The 17871-nt window shown below is 46.3% G+C and overlaps 1 protein-coding gene across 2 annotated transcripts in view; it reads left to right on the forward strand.

The window, feature by feature from the left end:
• The window catches only part of RBM19 (RNA binding motif protein 19), a 76555-nt gene that overhangs the window by 29170 nt on the left and 29514 nt on the right, over positions 1 to 17871 (forward strand). For both annotated transcript variants that reach the window (XM_073672105.1, XM_073672095.1), the window contains exons 18-20: positions 3638 to 3698; positions 6296 to 6375; positions 16780 to 16835. In XM_073672105.1, coding sequence (XP_073528206.1) covers positions 3638 to 3698; positions 6296 to 6375; positions 16780 to 16835 — 197 coding nt within the window. The remainder of the gene's footprint in view (positions 1 to 3637; positions 3699 to 6295; positions 6376 to 16779; positions 16836 to 17871) is intronic.

Below are 17871 nucleotides of genomic sequence, written 5' to 3' on the forward strand. Positions count from 1 at the left end.
CCGAGGGTTTTCACGAAGGTGATGGCGACAGTTATGGCCATTCTTCGAACAAGGGGAATTGTAATCATCCCCTACTTCGACGACCTGTTAATCAAAGGCCCCACGTTCAAGGACTGTCACCACAGCCTACTGATCACCTTGAACACTCTCTCCCGGTTAGGCTGGCTGATCAACACGGACAAATCCTCCCTGGTCCCATGCCAACGCCTAACCTTCCTAGGGATGCAGTTCGACACGACCCGTGCCCGGGTCCTCCTTCCGAGGGAAAAGATAAACTCCCTACGACAAGCAATCCACATCCTCGGGTCCACACTCCCTTCGCCTATGCATGAGTGTCCTGGGAAAGATGGTGGCGGCCATGGAGGCAGTTCCGTTTGCCCAGTTCCATACCCAGTCTCTTCATCTAGCCCTTCTCTCAGCTTGGGACAAGAATCCGTCATCTCTAGATCGACGCATCAAGTTACCTCCTCAAGTAAGACAGTCGCTAACCTGGTGGTCCCGCCCTTCTTCCTTCAGACCCGGGAGATCATTCCTTCCGCTTCGCTGGCAGGTGGTCACGACCGATGCCGGCCTCATCGGTTGGGGGGCAGTTTTCCTACAACACACGGACCAGGGCCGGTGGAGTCCCCACGAAGTCTCCCTCCACATCAACATTCTAGAGATAAGGGCGATTTACCTGGCGTTGCGTCACTGGCAGAAGATCCTGGCAGGGTCCCCAGTCCGGGTACAATCGGACAATGCCATGGCCGTGGCATACATAAACCATCAGGGAGGAACGCGCAGCAAGCCCGTTTTAAAAGAGGTGGCAAGAGTGCTACTTTGGGCCGAGAAAACGGTCCCGGCAATCTCAGCACAATGTAACTTAGCTAGCCGTCCTCAGGTCAGGACCTTTCTACAAGGGGTGGCCCACCTGGCGCCCCCCTATCGCCCTCCAGTGGAACCATGGGACCTTAATATGGTCCTAAGCGTCCTACAACAGCCTCCTTTTGAACCCATTCAGGACATTTCAGCCTCTCTCCTTTCCTGGAAGGTGGCTTTTCTGGTGGCTGTTACCTCTATTAGAAGGGTTGCAGAACTCGCAGCCCTCTCTTGTCAGTCGCCTTTTCTGGTATTCCATCAGGACAAGGTAGTGCTCAGGCCGGTGCCTTCCTTTTTTGCCAAAAGTGGTTTCCGCTTTTCACATTAATGAGGACATCGTTTTGCCTTCCTTTTGCCCTGCTCCAGTGCATCCACGGGAGAAAGCTCTGCACAAACTGGACCTGGTCAGAGCTCTACGTGTGTACCTTTCCAGAATGGCCTCCCTTCGGCGCTCGGATGCCCTTTTTGTCATCCCTGAGGGGCATCGCAAGGGTCTCCCTGCTTCCAAGTCAACCATCGCCCGTTGGATACGTTCGACCATCTTGGAGGCACATCGCATCTAGGGCAAACCTCCCCCTCCCGGAGTAAGGGCTCACTCCACCAGGGCGGTGGGGGCCTCTTGGGCGGTTCGCCATCAGGCTTCGGCCTCTCAAATCTGCAAGGCCGCAACATGGTCTTCTCTTCACACCTTTTCAAGGTTTTACAAGGTCCACACTTATTCTTCGGCTGATGCCAGTCTTGGACGGAAGGTCCTGCAGGCGGCAGTTGCCGAAGTCTGACCTAGTCTGTGACTATCTTCTCTTCTCCCACCCAAGGGACTGCTTTGGGACGTCCCATGGTCCTGTGTCCCCCAATGAAGCGATAAAGAAAGAGGGATTTTAGGTACTCACCGTAAAATCTCTTTCTTGAAGCCTTCATTGGGGGACACAGCACCCTCCCTGTGTTTGGACTTATGTCCTGTTGGCCCTGTTGGGCATCTCATTTAGTTTTTCACGGTTGTGCCCCGTTGGGCATTACATAGTTGGTTTTTATTGTGCTTCTCCTACTGCTCTAGCCACTAACTGGTGAGCTTGGTGCCTGTAGGCGGGTGCATACTGCGGAGGAGGAGCTATTTTCCTTTTTGCATAGTGTCAACCTCCTAGCAACAGCAGCATACACCCATGGTTCTGTGTCCCCCAATGAAGGCTCCAAGAAAGAGATTTTACGGTGAGTACCCAAAATCCCTCTTTATCTTGGAACTCTGCCACAAACACTGACCTTAAACTGAGGCAAGTGAGGCCTGCAGTTCTTTGGATGTTGTTGTGGGGTCTTTTGTGACCTCTTGGATGAGTCATCGCTGCGCTTTTGGGGTAATTTTGGTCGACCGGCCAGTCCTGGGAAGGTTCACCACTATTCCATGTTTTTTCTCCATTTGTGGATAATGGCTCTCACTGTGGTTCGCTGGAGTCCCAAAGCTTTAGAAATGGCTTTATATCCTTTTCCAGACAGATATAGATCTCAGTTACTTTGTTTCTCATTTGTTCTTGAATTTCTTTGGATCACAGCATGATATCTAGCTTTTGAGGATCTTTTGGTCTACTTCACCTTGTCAGGCAGGTCCTATTTAAGTGATTTCTTGATTGAGAACAGGTGTGGCAGTACTGAATCAGGCCTGTGTGTGGCTAGGGAAATTGAGCTCAGCTTCCCAACCATGTGATAAACCACAGTTCATTTATGTTTCAAGTTTGGGGCAGGCAATCACTTTTTTCACACAGGGCCCTGTAGGTTTGGATTTCTTTTTCCCTTAATAATAAAGACCTTAATTTAAATACTGCATTTAATGTTACCTTTGTCTAATGGTTAAATTTGTTTTGTGATCTGAAACATTTAAGTGTGACAAACATGCAAAAGAATAAGAAATCAGGAAGGGGGCAAACACTTTTTCGCACCACTGTATCTATTTAAAATGTTCCTGGGATTTTTTCCATTAATTTTCTCTCAAATAGGGTAGCAAAAATCATCTGGTGACAGATTCACTATAAAGGATTACAACTTACCCAGCCAATCCCTTCTTAACTACTATATTCCCCAATATGGATACCTTGTCACCTCCTGTCTCCCAAGGCTCGCGTGACACTGTTATGCCACCTGAGTCCTACAGCCAATCAGCAGCCGCTATTGAGTTGCTGTGCTTTCACTTTCTTCCACCAAACCTCAGAAGGAAGTGTGAAAGCTTCATCCCTTTAGTGGCCACTGGTTGGCTGCAGTGCACATGTGGTATAGCAATGTCACGTGAGCCTCAGTTGACACAGTGCCAACATTGCTGGAACTGTGCTGGTATGGGAAGTGACTATATGGTGTTTTTATCTTACATTGGGTAATACAGCATTTGAGAAGAGTTTGTCTGAATACGGGACAATCCCTTTAAAAATGTTACAATTTAGCTTATACAGCTTGCAGCTAAGCTCCTCCCATTGAAGTGAATAGGAACCAAACTGCAGTATCTGGGATTGGCCACAGTAAATGGAGCTGTGCTGTATGACTGCATACACTGTTATGTGTAGATGCCACTATATCTGAACACCGCTGATCTGCGTAGCTGCCGGGTGTCAGTCCCCCACTAATCTAATATTGATGATCTATCCTAAGGAAACCCCCTTTAATGCTTGTAGGAAAACCGCCTTTTGAGTGGAAAGAAAGTGAATGTGGAAATAATAAATGTCACATATGGCAATGAATTTCCTATGCAGCCAATAAGATCCTCTGTATTAAAGTGTTCAATGTATTGTATTCTCCACAGGTCTTTTTAAAAGCTGGGGAGGTGAAAACCTGTAGCATTTCTAAGAAAAAAGATAAGCAAGGTGTGTATCTCTTTCACTTAAATGTTTGGTGGTTTAAAAACTGTTATAATAAACTGCACTGGTTGGGAGGTGTGACATAGAAAGATAATTTTAATAGACACTGTAGTCCCTTGTATACGAGAACATATTGAGTCACTTAACGATGTTTTAGGAATGACGACAATTAAAAATGATTGCCCAAAAAATTCATGGTTCTTTGAGATGCACATTGAGTGACTATGTCACACTTGGCCATTAGTCGTCCACAAAGAGATCAACAATACTAATTTAATACTGTTGGATACCTTTAGTGGGTGAGATTTGGGCCATCTTCTAAATGTCCTTTCTTAAGCTTAAAGGGAGTCTGTCAGCCCTAACTAACAGTATAAAGGTCCCGTCACACTTAGCGACGCTGCAACGATCCCGACAACGATACGACCTGTCAGGGATCGTTGCTGCGTCGCTATATGGTCGCTGGTGAGCTGTCAAACAGGCAGGCTCACCAACGATCAGGGGAGCAGCGACATCGTGGAAAGAATCTTTCCACGATGTCCTGCTCCTGGTTACGAGCCTGGTGAAGCAGGAGCAGGCTGGTAACTATGGTAAACATCGGGTTACTAGGGGCACACGCGCTCCTAGTAACCCGTTGTTTATCATGGTTACCACTCTGCTACAGTGAGCGGGAGGTTACCGCTCACTTTAGCAGGCTCGTAACCATGATAAACAGCGGGTTACTAAGTGCGCGTGTGCCCCTAGTAACCCGATGTTTATCATGGTTACCAGCCTGATCGCTGCTCCCGCTGGTCACACACAGCGATGTGTGCTGACCAGCGGGAGAGCAACGACCAAAAAATGGTCCAGGACACTTTGCAGCGATCAGCGACCTCACAGCAGGGGCCTGATCATTGCAAAGTGTCACACATAGCAACATCGCTTGTGAGGTCGCTGTTGCGTCACCAAAACCGTGACACAGCAGCGATCTCGCTAGCAATCTCGCTATGTGAGACGGGGGCTTTAGGCAAGGCTGGCCATGCACATTAGATGGCTATCAGCCAAACGATGCTTTGGACGATCATTCGGACAATGCCCATTTCAGCCACTCTTCCTTACTCAAGAGTGCTCATTTGGAAAAGCACTTATTATAAAATTCCCTACACTTCTCCTTATCTTATCTGATCCCTAAATGTGTTTTTTTTTTTACTGCACTTCCTGTGACGTTGAGGAGATAAAGGCAGTGAGTGACACCAGTGCTGCCCCGCAGCTTCTAGTTCCACCCTCAAATGAATAGTCATCAGGAGGCGGTGATGGAAGCAATGAGTGACACTAGTGCCGCCCCCTGATGACGAATCATGCTGGAAGCTGTCGGGCTATACTAGTGTCACTCAACTGATGACGTCCTGTTCCAGGAGGTAGATCGACGCAGCAGGCAAGTGACTGCAACGCTAGCCTCCCAAAGCGTCCTGTTCCAGGAGGTAGATTGACGCAGTAGGGAAGTTAGTGCAGCACCAGCCTCCTATGACGTCCTGTTCCAGGAGGTAGATTGAAGCAGCAGGGAAGTGAGTGCAGCACCAGCCTCCTATGACGTCCTGTTTGAGACTCCTTTGAGACTCCTCTCAAATGAGTCGTCACAGAAAGGGAAGTAAAAAAAAAAAAAAAACACCTTTGGGGATTAGCTAGATAGGGTGTAAAGATAGATATTTAGAAAGGACATTTTAGGTGCCGCCTTTTAATATGTAAATTAGTTAAGATCTATGGGCTGGACACAGATGTCCCTGAGAATCTGCCTACAGGGCTGATTTTAAATGAGTGTGTTACCAATGTGAGACATGTAGATCATAAGAGCAGACTGTCAGTCATTACATGTTTCACACTGGAGGCAGATTCATCGGGAGATCTGTGTCTGGCCCATAGATCTCAACAGGTCATTTACTGATTAAATGTGAATTTCTCTGGAATAAGACATCGGATCGCAGATATCAAAGTATCATTTTATTCAGCTTAATATGACCTACATGCCCATATAGACGGCTTAGGAGGGCTGATCCTACTGACAGATTCCCTCTAATACATCTAGTCTGGTGCAGAAAATTATAAAAGAAAGTGCATACTTACTCCCGGATTGTCGCTGTGTCTTCTAGTGGTGATGTGACGTTGGCTCTATTGGTCACATTACACAACAATCAGCAACTGCTGATTGGCTGCAGCCTTTTAGTAAATGAGGGAACTCGTCTAAATCCTGATTTTGAGACTAAGGACATAACACCTCTCACTTTCTGCCAATGGGAGTGCTCAGCATACAGGTGTGAATGTAGCCTTAGTTGTATCTGCAATAAGCGAGAAAATAGTTGGGAAAACATTCATGAAATTAAGGATTAAAACAATATAGAGCGGTCAGTACAAATTACTGACATAAAATCACAGCTAGTGGTGCGTAATAAGATACAGACAAAGTAATCCAAATTTATAGCTTTGTATTTCAATCCGCAATTGTGAATGAGGCCTTACTGTTAGTGTAAAGCTGTTACGTGTCTTATATCTTTTTTGTGACAAGGTTTATTTTTCTATTTTAAACAAAGTGGTTCCAAGTGTAGCTGTTCTCAAGTGATGCTTCTTTTTAGGTACCTTGCTGTCTATGGGCTATGGATTTGTGGAATACAGGAAACCAGAACATGCACAAAAAGCTCTACGACTGCTTCAGGTATGTTTATAGACTGGGGATATGAAAGTACAATTGAATAGGTTGTGTGCCTCCATTAGCCAAGCTGTTTGTTCCTTCCATAGGTCAGTATGCTATGTGTCTGTGTATAATAGTCCCTCAATCCCTGTAAGAAAGGCTGAGGAAGTGCTCTCATTATGACTATTCCTGACTCTGGAAAACCAGACATCTGATGTATTCTCCAATTGCTTTTGTTAGCCAAATGGCATTATACTTTTTCTGCGCCATTTTGGCTAATAGGAAGGTGGACCTGTCTACATACTATGTTGGTCCTACACAGAAGAGCATGGTCTGTTGAAAAATCTGTTTTGTTATATCTCTGAGCTAATAGTTACATAGGTTGGAAAAAGATCTAGGTCCATCAAGGTCAACCTTTCTCCTCTAATTATACATTCTTGGTCACTAAATTATCTATAACTCACAATGTTATGTGTACTGAAGAAGTCATCCAGCCCCTTTTTGAAAGCTCCTCTAGTGTCTGCAATCACTATCTCTTGTGGTCGGCATTCCACAGTCTGACTGCTGTGACTGTAAAGAACCCTTTCCTATTTAGCTGTCGAAATCGCCTTTCTTCCTTAGTGTGGTCTTTGGAAGGAATAAGTCATCTGCTAATCCTTTGTACTGACCACGCATATATTTATACATATAAATGAGATCTCCTCTCAGACGTCTTTTTTGTAAGCTAAACAAGCTCAACTTTTTCAATCTCTCATCATTAGTGATGAGCGAGTATGTTCTGTTAACCCTTTCGCCGAGTATACTCGGGCGAGCACCAAGTATTTACAGCTGCTCAGTGATATGTTTGAATCACTCCCGTGTGCATGATTTGCGACTGTTTGACAGCTTTAATACATGTGAGGAATGTGTAAGAAGCAGACATTCCTCACATGTATTAAAGCTGTCAAAAAGTCGCAAATCATGCACACGGGAGTGATTCAAACATATCACCGAGCAGCTGTAAATACAAGGTGCTCGCCCGAGTATACTCGGCGAAAGGGTTAACAAAACATACTCGCTCATCACTACTCATCATATGAGAGGCCTTCCATCCCTTGTAATAATCTAGTTGCCTGCCTTTGAACTGATGCTAACTTGTGAATATCCTTTTTAAAATGCTGAGCCCAATACTGGATCCCATATTCTAGATGTGGCCTCACCAGTGATTTATAAAGGGGTAACAATACATTGGGATCGGAGGATTTTATTTCTCTTTTTATACATCCTAAAATCTTGTTTGCTTTTGCGGCTGCTGCTTGACATTGAGTACTGCTGCTCAGCTTACTTGTAACCAGAATACTCAAGTCCTTCTCCTGTTCTGCAGTCCCGAGTATACTCATATTTAATGTATATGTAGCAATAGGATTACTCCGCCCTTGGTGCATTACTCTACATTTATCTACATTAAACCTCATCTGCCAAGTGTTTGACCATTCAGTCATCTTATCCAGATCGTTCTACAATATCGTAATGTCAGGATCAGATTTTAATATCCTACATAGTTTGGGGTCATCAGCAAAGATTGATACTTTACTCTCAATCCCATCCCTAAGGTCATTAGTAAAGAGGTTAAAAAGAATCTGTCCTAGCACAGATCCCTGCGACCCCCACTGCTGACTATGTCCCATTTAGAGAACGTACCATTTATGACGACTTTGTTTCTTATCATTTAGTCATTTCCTTACCCATCTACTTACACCGTATTTTTCAGACCATAAGACACACTCCCCCCTCCCCCAAATTTGGGAGGAAAATGGGGGGTGCGTCTTATGGTCTGAACGCAACTTACCGGTGGTGGTGGAGCGGGATCGCAGGGCGGCGGTGGAAGAAGAGGTGAGGCGGGCCGGTATCTGGCTGGGTACCGGGGCTGGTGTATTGCTGTGAGCAGAGTGGCAGAGCAGAGTGAGCGGCTTCCGCTGGCCGTGGCCATGTTCCTGGAGCTGTGCTCTACAGGAAAATGACCGCTGGAGCCAGCGTATGCGCTCTGCCGAGTCGGCGGCCATTTTCCTGTAGAGCACCGCTTCAGAAAGATGGCCGCGGCCACCGGAAGCCTCTCACTCTGCTCTGCCACTCTGCTCACAGCAATACCCCGGCCCCGATACCCGGCCAGGCCCGGCCCCCAGCCAGATACCTGCCCGCCTCACCTCCTCTTCCGCCGCCACCCTGCGATCCCTCTCCACCACCACAGCAATACACCGACACCAGCACCCCGGCCCCCCAGCACCCCAGGTACGAGGCCACCAGGGCACCAGACCACCAGCACCCCAGGTACCAGACCCCCAGGTACCAGGACCCCAGGTACCAGGCCACCAGCACCAGGCCAGCAGTACCCCAGGTATCAGGCCACCAGCACCCTGACCCCCAGCACACCCGGACCCCGGCCACCAGCACCCCAGGTACCAGGTCCCCAGCACCCCGGCCCCCAGCACCTCAGGTGCCAAGCCCCAGCACCCCAGGCACCAGGCCCACAGCTACCAGGGCACCAAGCCTCCAGCGCCAGGCCCCCAGATACCAGCATGCCTCCACTTCCGCCGTCTTCCTGAAGGACCCTGCCTCCTGTGACCCCTGCTCCACCGCCCCCCCCAGGTAAGATACCTATTCAGACTATAAGACGGACCCCCATCTTATAAAAAATATTTTTTTTCCTATTTTTCACCTTAAAATTTGGGGTGCGTGTTATGGTCCGGTGCGTCTTATAGTTAGAGTCCGAAAAATACGGTAGTTCCCCCAAGTCTGAGCTTCAGTATAAGGCTGTTATGTGGAACAGTATCACTTTGAAAAGTCCAGCTAACCTCCCGATATCTTCTCACACTTTTGGTCCTCAAATTAACTCTTTCTCTCCTCCACTCTCGTACATTCCTCAGGTAATCGCCCCCAAGACTTCTCCTGAGCATCCCCAATTCTCTAGAATTTCATGTCCCAACGTGTCCGATTGCCTCCTACATTCTAAACCTTCAGACACAACTTGAAAACCCATTTCTTCAAGAAAACGTACAGCTTGCAATGACCCCGCTGTCACCTCACCACCTGTAACCCCCAAACCTACTGTCTTTCCCCATAACCCTGTAGACTATAAGCTCGTGAGGGCAGAATCCTCACCTCTTCTGTACCCATCTGTCACTGTTATTTTGTTCATTGTAATTTATATATTTGTATGTTGTAAGTAAATCCTTTTCACATGTACAGCACCATAGAATTAATGGTGCTCTAAAAATAAATAATAGTAGAAGCCATCATATGTTTCAAGGCGGTTCAAGTCCTCTGAGAGGACTAAAAAATTTAAGTAAGAAATAAAAAGTATATATATAGATATATATAGTCGAACCACTCCATTTTTCCCCTTATATATAAAGAAATAAAAAAAATAAATAAGTCAGTAAAGGTTCGGTTTGTCAAAAAGCACAATGGGTTAACCTTTATGGTAAATGCCGTAATGAGGGAAAAAAACTTCAGAACAACCAAATTGCAGGTTTTTGTCACCGCATCTCCCTAGAAATGGTGAGCATTTACACCAACACATATCTACAAAAAATCATGGACTCCAAATATAGAAAATATATAATAATAATGGGGAGTACTGTTTCATAAGCCTAGATATATATACAGTCAATATAGTATTAAATACTTGTAGAAAAGGAAGAGAAGTCTCAGTATCTGGCCAGTGTACTGAGCTCACATCAACACCCCAGATGAACAGACCAAGGCATAGCGTGGAAAGTGCATCGTGGACTGGTGCCACACTAGGAGGCGCTATTATATCTTTGTATGAATGAACAAAAGAGAAATCTAAGTCAAATCAGTATTTGATGAGGCCACGTTTTGCCTTCAAAACAGCATCAAAGCATCCGGGATGGACACCCCAAATATTGATGCGATTTTACATTTGTCTTTTGTTCTTTCACTTTTAACACTTGTATTTTTTAAAGTATTCTTACTATACAGCGGTTTTTCCCACACAATCCTAAAATTGTTTCACAGTACATTATTTTTTTCCCTAAAGGTCAAATTTACTGAGCTTACCAATACAATCTTGCTGTGTAGGAGAGGATTACTGTAACCATTGTTGTACTGGCCATGTAAAATATGTGGCCATAGTGTTCTTGTCATATATAACATCTATGATTCTGCAATATTCTGCAGTTCAGAAGCATTTAAATCTTATAATATGCAAGGTTACATACTGAAGGAGTCGGGGAGTTGAAAGGCAGTCTATACTAGTTTACCAGGTCAACCATACATTTCTAAGAGTGTCCTCTAAGGCACTACTTAATATGTATATTTCCTACCTGGTAGAGCCACCAGTTAAACTTTTTTTTTTTGTTCTATGTGTTTTTTTCTTTTAATTATTAAATATCAATCAGATTTGATATGTAGGGGACAGAAATGCATTCAGGGAGTGAGTTAGATGATATGATCCTGTTGCACACACATCACCACTCCATTCATTGTCCATAGGACTGCCTACAAAAGCCGATCTCTTAAAGGGGTTTTCCCCACAAACAATGTTTATTTTAATCAATAGATCTTGAAATAATAATAAGTTCCACAATTGGATGTGTTTAAATAAAATGTTCCTGTGCTGAGATAATCTTATAAATGTGCCCCTGCTGTGTGCTGTGTAATGGCTGTGTCTGATTGTGCAGGGACATGGTCTGATCATACCACAGCTCCTGGGCAGGGGAAGAATCAAAAGAGTATACAGACATTACAGCAGGGGATCACAGCTGATTCTTTTTGTGAGGTAAAACATTTCCCTGCCTGTTTTTAAACAATGTTTTACCTCACAGAAATGATTTTTTTTTGTGATCCCATGCTGTAATGTCTGTATACTCTCTTTTTTCCCTTCCCCCATGACAGCACACCTGAGAGAGGATCCGCCCTTCAAGGACAGGAAACCATCTGAAATATAAGGGCGGCACCTCTCCCTCGCTTCAGTTGGTTTCCTGTCCTTGATAGGAAGCCTCATGGAATATAAGGCGGCTGCCATAGGAAGAACACTTACCCAGGCCTGTCCCGGCGCTGGAAGAGCAGGCTGTAGTCCGTGGCGCCGGCCTTCAGGTGCTGGAAGAGCCGTCCGAAGGTTCCCCGGGGACCTGTCGCACGTGCTGGCGCAGGCGGTGCAGAGGTCCTGGACTTCCGGACACCGCCACGCCACCCTCCCCCGGTCGCCCATGTGACCGGTTACGTGCCTCTGACGTCGCGGTGCGGGGCACGCCGGGTAGGGGCGTGCCCTGATGACGTTGGGGGCGGCGCCGTAAAAAAGATGGCGGCGCCCTGCATAATGCAGGCCGGCATCACGAAAGCGCTAGCGACGGTTGCAGGAGGTGGATGGCTGTTAGGGGGAGGGGTTTGGATACCGGACGGAGACCGCAGGGACCAGCAGGTGGTGACCTCATCCAGTCTCCCATAAAAGGGCGCACCTGAGGTCAGGAGATTGCTCATCAACATGTCGGACATGGAGCAACAGCAGCTGTCGCCACAGCCACAGTCGCCATCGCCATCTTCATCTGCGCGCCGGTCCAGAGGGTCCAGTAGGAGGAGCAGTGGTAGTCAGAGGGGTAAAGCATCTCAGGACTCCTCGGTTTCCAGGAAGGATGCGTCGCGTATCCTGAAAAAAAACTCCAATTCCGGTATCTGCAATGGCGGGGGTGAGTGATCTTCGTGAATGTCACTATATATATTTGGTTAACGGGTCCTACTGTGTGTTTTAATCACCAGGAGGAACCCAGGAAGGCAACCGCCAAGAAGCGGAACAGAGAACGTACCTTCCCAGTGAATGCTAGAGTCCAGGCTCTCATTAATAGAGAATGGAAGAAGCCTGAGAAAGTGGGGGCCTTGCCTTCATCTTCAAAGAGAAGGTATCCCTTTGATCTAAAAGACTCGGAGGTCTGGGACAAGGTGCCAAGAATCGACGCGGCAGTCTCTAGGTCTTCAAAAAGATCTGCACTTCCTCTTGAGGATTCGGGGGTGCTTAGAGACCCCTTAGACAAGAAGGCGGATTCCTTTTTAAAACATGCCTGGGAATCCGCAGCAGGGGGTCTTAAGCCGGCCATTGCTGGAACATGTACAGCTCGTTCCCTTATGGTATGGTTGCGGCAGCTGGAAGATCAGCTAAAAAATAAAAAGACCTCAAGGGAGAAAATATTAAACAGTCTTCCCCTGCTACATGGTGCAGCTGCCTTCCTAGCAGATACCTCCGCTGACTCAGTGAAACTGGCAGCTAGGTCGGCTGGGTTATCGAACGCTGCTAGACGAGCTCTGTGGCTTAAAGGATGCCCTGGGGACTTGCAATCAAAAGCTAGACTGTGCTCTATCCCCTGTGACGGCCAATTTCTTTTTGGAAAAAAATTGGACGAGGTCCTTGAAAGAGCAAGTGACAGAAAGGGTAGATTCCCTGGGGTTTCGGCGGATGCCAGGAAAACCTATTTTCGGAGGGGAAAATTTAGTAGAAGTCGTCCCCCGGGAGAAAAAAGGAAATGGGACTTTAAGAACAGAAAAGAGTCTGGTTACATGTTCAGCGTTTCCTCCGCTGCCCCCAAGAAACCTCCACAATGACGCCAGGCCTCAGGTGGGAGGAAGACTGTCCTTTTTTCTTCGTGCCTGGGAAAAAATTTTCTCCAGTCCCTGGGTCCTCGACATAGTGAGGGAAGGACTAACGATTGAATTCCTTCAACGGCCAGGCGGTTCGTTTTTGATAACTCCGGTGAGAAAATCCCCAGAAGAACAGCGAGCCCTGGAATCGGAGATTTTGAGCCTAGTGGACAAGCAGGTACTATGCGAGGTGCTGGACAGTCAAAAAGGAAGGGGATTTTATTCCCCTCTCTTTTTGATAAGAAAACCGGACGGGTCGTTTAGGACTATTATAAATTTAAAGGGCCTCAACCGGTTTGTCAGCAACAGTACGTTCAAAATGGAGTCAATAAACTCTACAATAAAGCTTCTTTCCCACAATTGTTTCATGGCAGTGATAGATCTCAAAGACGCATACTATCACGTCCCGATTTTCCCAGGTCATCAACAGTATCTGAGAGTTGCTCTTTACATTCAGAGGAGCCTCAGACACTTCCAGTTCCAAGCTCTTCCCTTCGGGTTGTCAATTGCTCCAAGGGTATTTACCAAGCTGATAGCAGAGGTAACAGCCTTTCTCCGCATCCAGAATACGATCATAATACCCTATCTGGACGACTTCCTTATAGTGGGGGATTCAGAGGAACACTGCGTTTCACATCTGAATCAGGTCATAGCGGTCTTGCAGAGCTTGGGCTGGATGATCAATGGCAAGAAATCAAGACTAGAACCCGCAAGGATTCAGGCCTTTTTGGGGTTTACACTAAATTCAGAGTGTCAGACTTGTCTTCTACTCGACAGCAAGATAGACAAAGTCACAAATGTGGTGTTGGCAGCTATACACACTCCAGTTATGTCCCTAAGGGAGGCTATGTCCCTGTTGGGAACCCTAACGTCTTGCATTCCGGCGGTCAAGTGGGCCCAATTTCACACAAGAAACCTTCAGTGGGAAATCTTGTCAGCACAAAAGTTGTTAAGAGGGCATTTTATATGGAAAGGTTCATCTCTCCTTGCAAACCAGGAACGCCCTCTTGTGGTGGACAAGCAGGTCAAATTTGTCTCGGGGTGGGGGGGGGGGGGGTCCAGTGGGACACGCCGGTACAAGATATCATCACGACCGATGCAAGCAACTCTGGGTGGGGCGCTCACCTGAAAGATCATATGATTCAAGGCCCTTGGTCGTTCTGGGAAAAAAAGGGGTCGTCAAATTTAAGAGAGCTATGGGCGGTGAGGAATGCTTTAGAAGGCTTCCTCCCTCTACTCCAGGGTCGTTATGTCGGACAACAGAACCACTGTGGCCTACATAAACCACCAGGGGGGAACAAGATCTTATTCTCTTCTGGAGGCAGTAAGCTGGCTTTTTCAAGTAGCAGAAAAAAATCTCCTCTCTCTCACGGCGCTACACATACGGGGCATAGACAACACGAAAGCATACTTTCTAAGCCGCAACAAGTTGAGGCAAGGGGAATGGGCCCTGAACCCCACTGTGTTCCATCAGATAGTACAGCTGTGGGGTCTACCAGAGATAGATCTGTTCGCCGACAAAGACAACAGGAAGGTGGAGAAATTCTGCTCTCTAGACACTAGGGGGAACCCTTGGGCAGTAGATGCTTTCCAAATTTCCTGGAGCTTCAAGCTGGCCTATGCATTTCCACCAATAGCCATGATACCTTTAGTGGTGATAAAGATCAGGAAGGATCAAGCGAGAGTGATACTCATAGCCCCCTTCTGGCCAAAAAGACCATGGTTCTCCCTGTTGAGGATGATGTCACAGTCAGACCCATGGATCCTACCGGAAACCCCGGACCTTCTAGCTTAGGGACCAGTATTCCATTCTCAAGTGAAGGGTTTCCACTTAGCAGCATGGAATTTGAGAGGGCAATATTGAGGAGCAAAGGGTTTTCATCAGGGTTAGTGTCTACCCTGTTAAAAAGTAGGAAACCTATAACCACCAAGATCTATGGTAGAATGTGGAGTAAGTTTTTGCAGTTCCTGGGGAAACCGTTAAGCCAAAAACTACCAATTATTTCAATACTGGAGTTTTTACAGAAGGGGTTTGAGTTTGGCCTAGCTACCAGTACACTTAAGGTCCAGGTTTCTGCCTTAGGTGCGTTATATAACCATAACCTCGCAGCAAATAAATGGGTTACAAGATTCATTAAATCTTGCGGTAGATCTAGGCCAGTCTCAATTCCCAAAGTTCCTCCATGGGACCTAAATTTAGTACTTGACGCACTAACCATGGAGCCCTTTGAACCAGTTCAGGGCTTGTCAGCAAAATATATAACGCTCAAAACTATTATTTTGGTAGCTCTAACATCAGCCCGTAGGGTAAGTGATCTACAGGCCCTGTCCATAAATCCTCCATATACGCAAATATTTGAGGATAGAATAGTTCTGAGACCTGATCCAGCCTACCTTCCTAAGGTTGCACTAAAATTTCATAGATCTCAGGAGATTGTTCTGCCCTCCTTTTGTAACAGCCCAAAGAACTCAAGGGAACAAAAGTTTCATAATCTTGATGTCAGAAGGGCTATGTTGCAATACATAGAAGTTACTATCCAGTGGAGGCGTAGTCAGTCCTTGTTCGTAGCCTTCCAGGGGAGTAGGAAGTGGTATGGGGTAACAAAAGCAACAATAGCCAGATGGATTAGGGAGGCCATTTGTTTAGCTTACTCTTCAAGTTACACCCCGATTCCTGACGGCATCAAGGCTCACTCCACCAGGGCTGTGGCTACCTCCTGGGCAGAGAAAGCAGAGGTATCGATAGATCAAATCTGTAAGGCCGCTACTTGGTCGTCACCATCTACCTTTTTCAAACACTACCGTTTGGATCTATCCTGCCTGTCTGACTTGACCTTTGGTAGAAGGGTGCTACAGGCGGTGGTCCCTCCCTAAGGTGTTTCTTTCTCCAAAATTCTCTCAGGTGTGCTGTCATGGGGGAAGGGAAAACACCAAGGTTACTTACCGGTAGCCGGTTTTTCCAGAGCCCATGACAGCACCCGTATATTCCCCTCCCTTTTCTCTCACCCTCGGGTGTGCACGTGTGTTGGGTGCTATGTGATATGGTGTTGGATTTTGTTTATAGCTCCTGTTTTACGGAGGTCCTCTCAATGCTCTGTAACCAACTGAAGCGAGGGAGAGGTGCCGCCCTTATATTTCAGATGGTTTCCTGTCCTTGAAGGGCGGATCCTCTCTCAGGTGTGCTGTCATGGGCTGTGGAAAATCCGGCTACCGGTAAGTAACCTTGGTGTTTCTCCTCCCTTGGCCAGGAGATGTGGTATGATCAGACCATGTTCCTGTACGGTCAGACACAGCCATTACACAGTACACAGCAGGGGCACATTTATAAGATTATCTCAGCACAGGAACATTTTTTTAACATATCCAATTGTGGAAGTTATTATTATTCCAAGATCTATTGATTAAAATTAACTTTGTTTGTGGGAAAACCCTTTTAACTGATATCTCTGACAGTCCTATGGACAATGAATGAACTGGGGATGCGCATGTGGGGCCATTGCTCTATTTAAATATAGCACCACAGAGCCGCTTAACCTAGATCCGGTGGTACCTCCAGCAATAACAAAGTTATCACCTATCTAGTGGGTAGGTGATATTACTAGATGGGAATAATGCTGTGACTGGAAAGAAGAGGTAGCAGCCCTGTCAATTGTCCTCTCACTACAGGCCCTATCATAGTCCCTCGGACTCTCTCTAACATAGGTACATTACTTCTGATGGCTGTCCGTTTGATTGTGCCAGGGGGGCTTCCCTCTTGTTCTGTAACAGTAGCTGATGCTTCTTGTTTTCTTTTCTTAGCACTGTACTGTTGACGATCACCAGATAGAAGTGAAGCTGTCAGAACGGGCAGTCAGGTGAGTCTACATTTCATTCGCTGTTTGGATCGGTTGTATTCTAGAATAAACCACCTATGAGAATCGCTTTCCGTGGGCACATAGAGGACCAACCTCTGCTTTGTGTACGTGCTTGGAGCACAGCTTTTGATGAAATATGACATTTCTAATAATTTATGCTGCCACATAGAGGGACAACAGGACTAAATCTTCACTCTTTTGTGGGTGTGCCTCTTAAAGACAACACTCCATTTGCATTTCTACTCCTCTACACTTTCAGCTTATCCAGTTGAATGTGTACCATGAAAAAGCCTCTGTTGAAAAGCCCTGTATCCAACTGCAGTACAGGTTTATAGCAGTAAGTGCAATATTATCGGAACACTGCAAGAAATGGCAGAAGTGATTACCGTATTTGTGCGGACTAAAACACGCACCAGGAAAAAAGTATTAATATTAAAGCTACCCTGATGATGTAACAATGTGGAGGGGAGAACATTGGTGGGCTATGGTTGTGCTCTAGGGTTTAAGAGGGGGGTAATAATTTATTCCAAAGTGGTAGAAGTATATTAGGAGGGATGTACCAAAAAAAAGGGCATTATATTCTGTCCCCAACACTGAACTAACAAGATCCCAATACAGTTTACTTTGGTTGTCTTGTTCATAAAGAGCACAAGTGCATATATTGTGGAATTACCTGTGTGGATGGTGTCTTATATGTGTAATGTCTTTCATTTATGCCACGTAAACGCCTTATACACAATTTAGTCGGCTGTACACTTTAGTAGAAGGTATTCTAATTTACATACTATAAAGGATGCCTATTGCAGATTTTGTATTAAAGGGAACCTGTCATGTAAAAAATGCTATTAACCTGCAGATGTCGGTTAATAGTGTTCTAAACCTCCCTGGCGCCGGAGCATAGACCCCCGCTGCCAGGAGGAAATGAACCTTATTCCTCCCGGTAGCGTTCGGGTGTTAGTCACGGGGGTGCCGCCGTCACGGGTTCACTAGCCACTCTGATTATAGAGAGCGGTGGCTGTAATTGCACCCCCTGCAC

This window comes from Phyllobates terribilis, unplaced genomic scaffold (assembly GCF_046119375.1).
Source record: "Phyllobates terribilis strain yellow unplaced genomic scaffold, ASM4611937v1 Scaffold_1__5_contigs__length_1240528914, whole genome shotgun sequence".
Lineage (NCBI taxonomy): Eukaryota > Metazoa > Chordata > Amphibia > Anura > Dendrobatidae > Phyllobates > Phyllobates terribilis.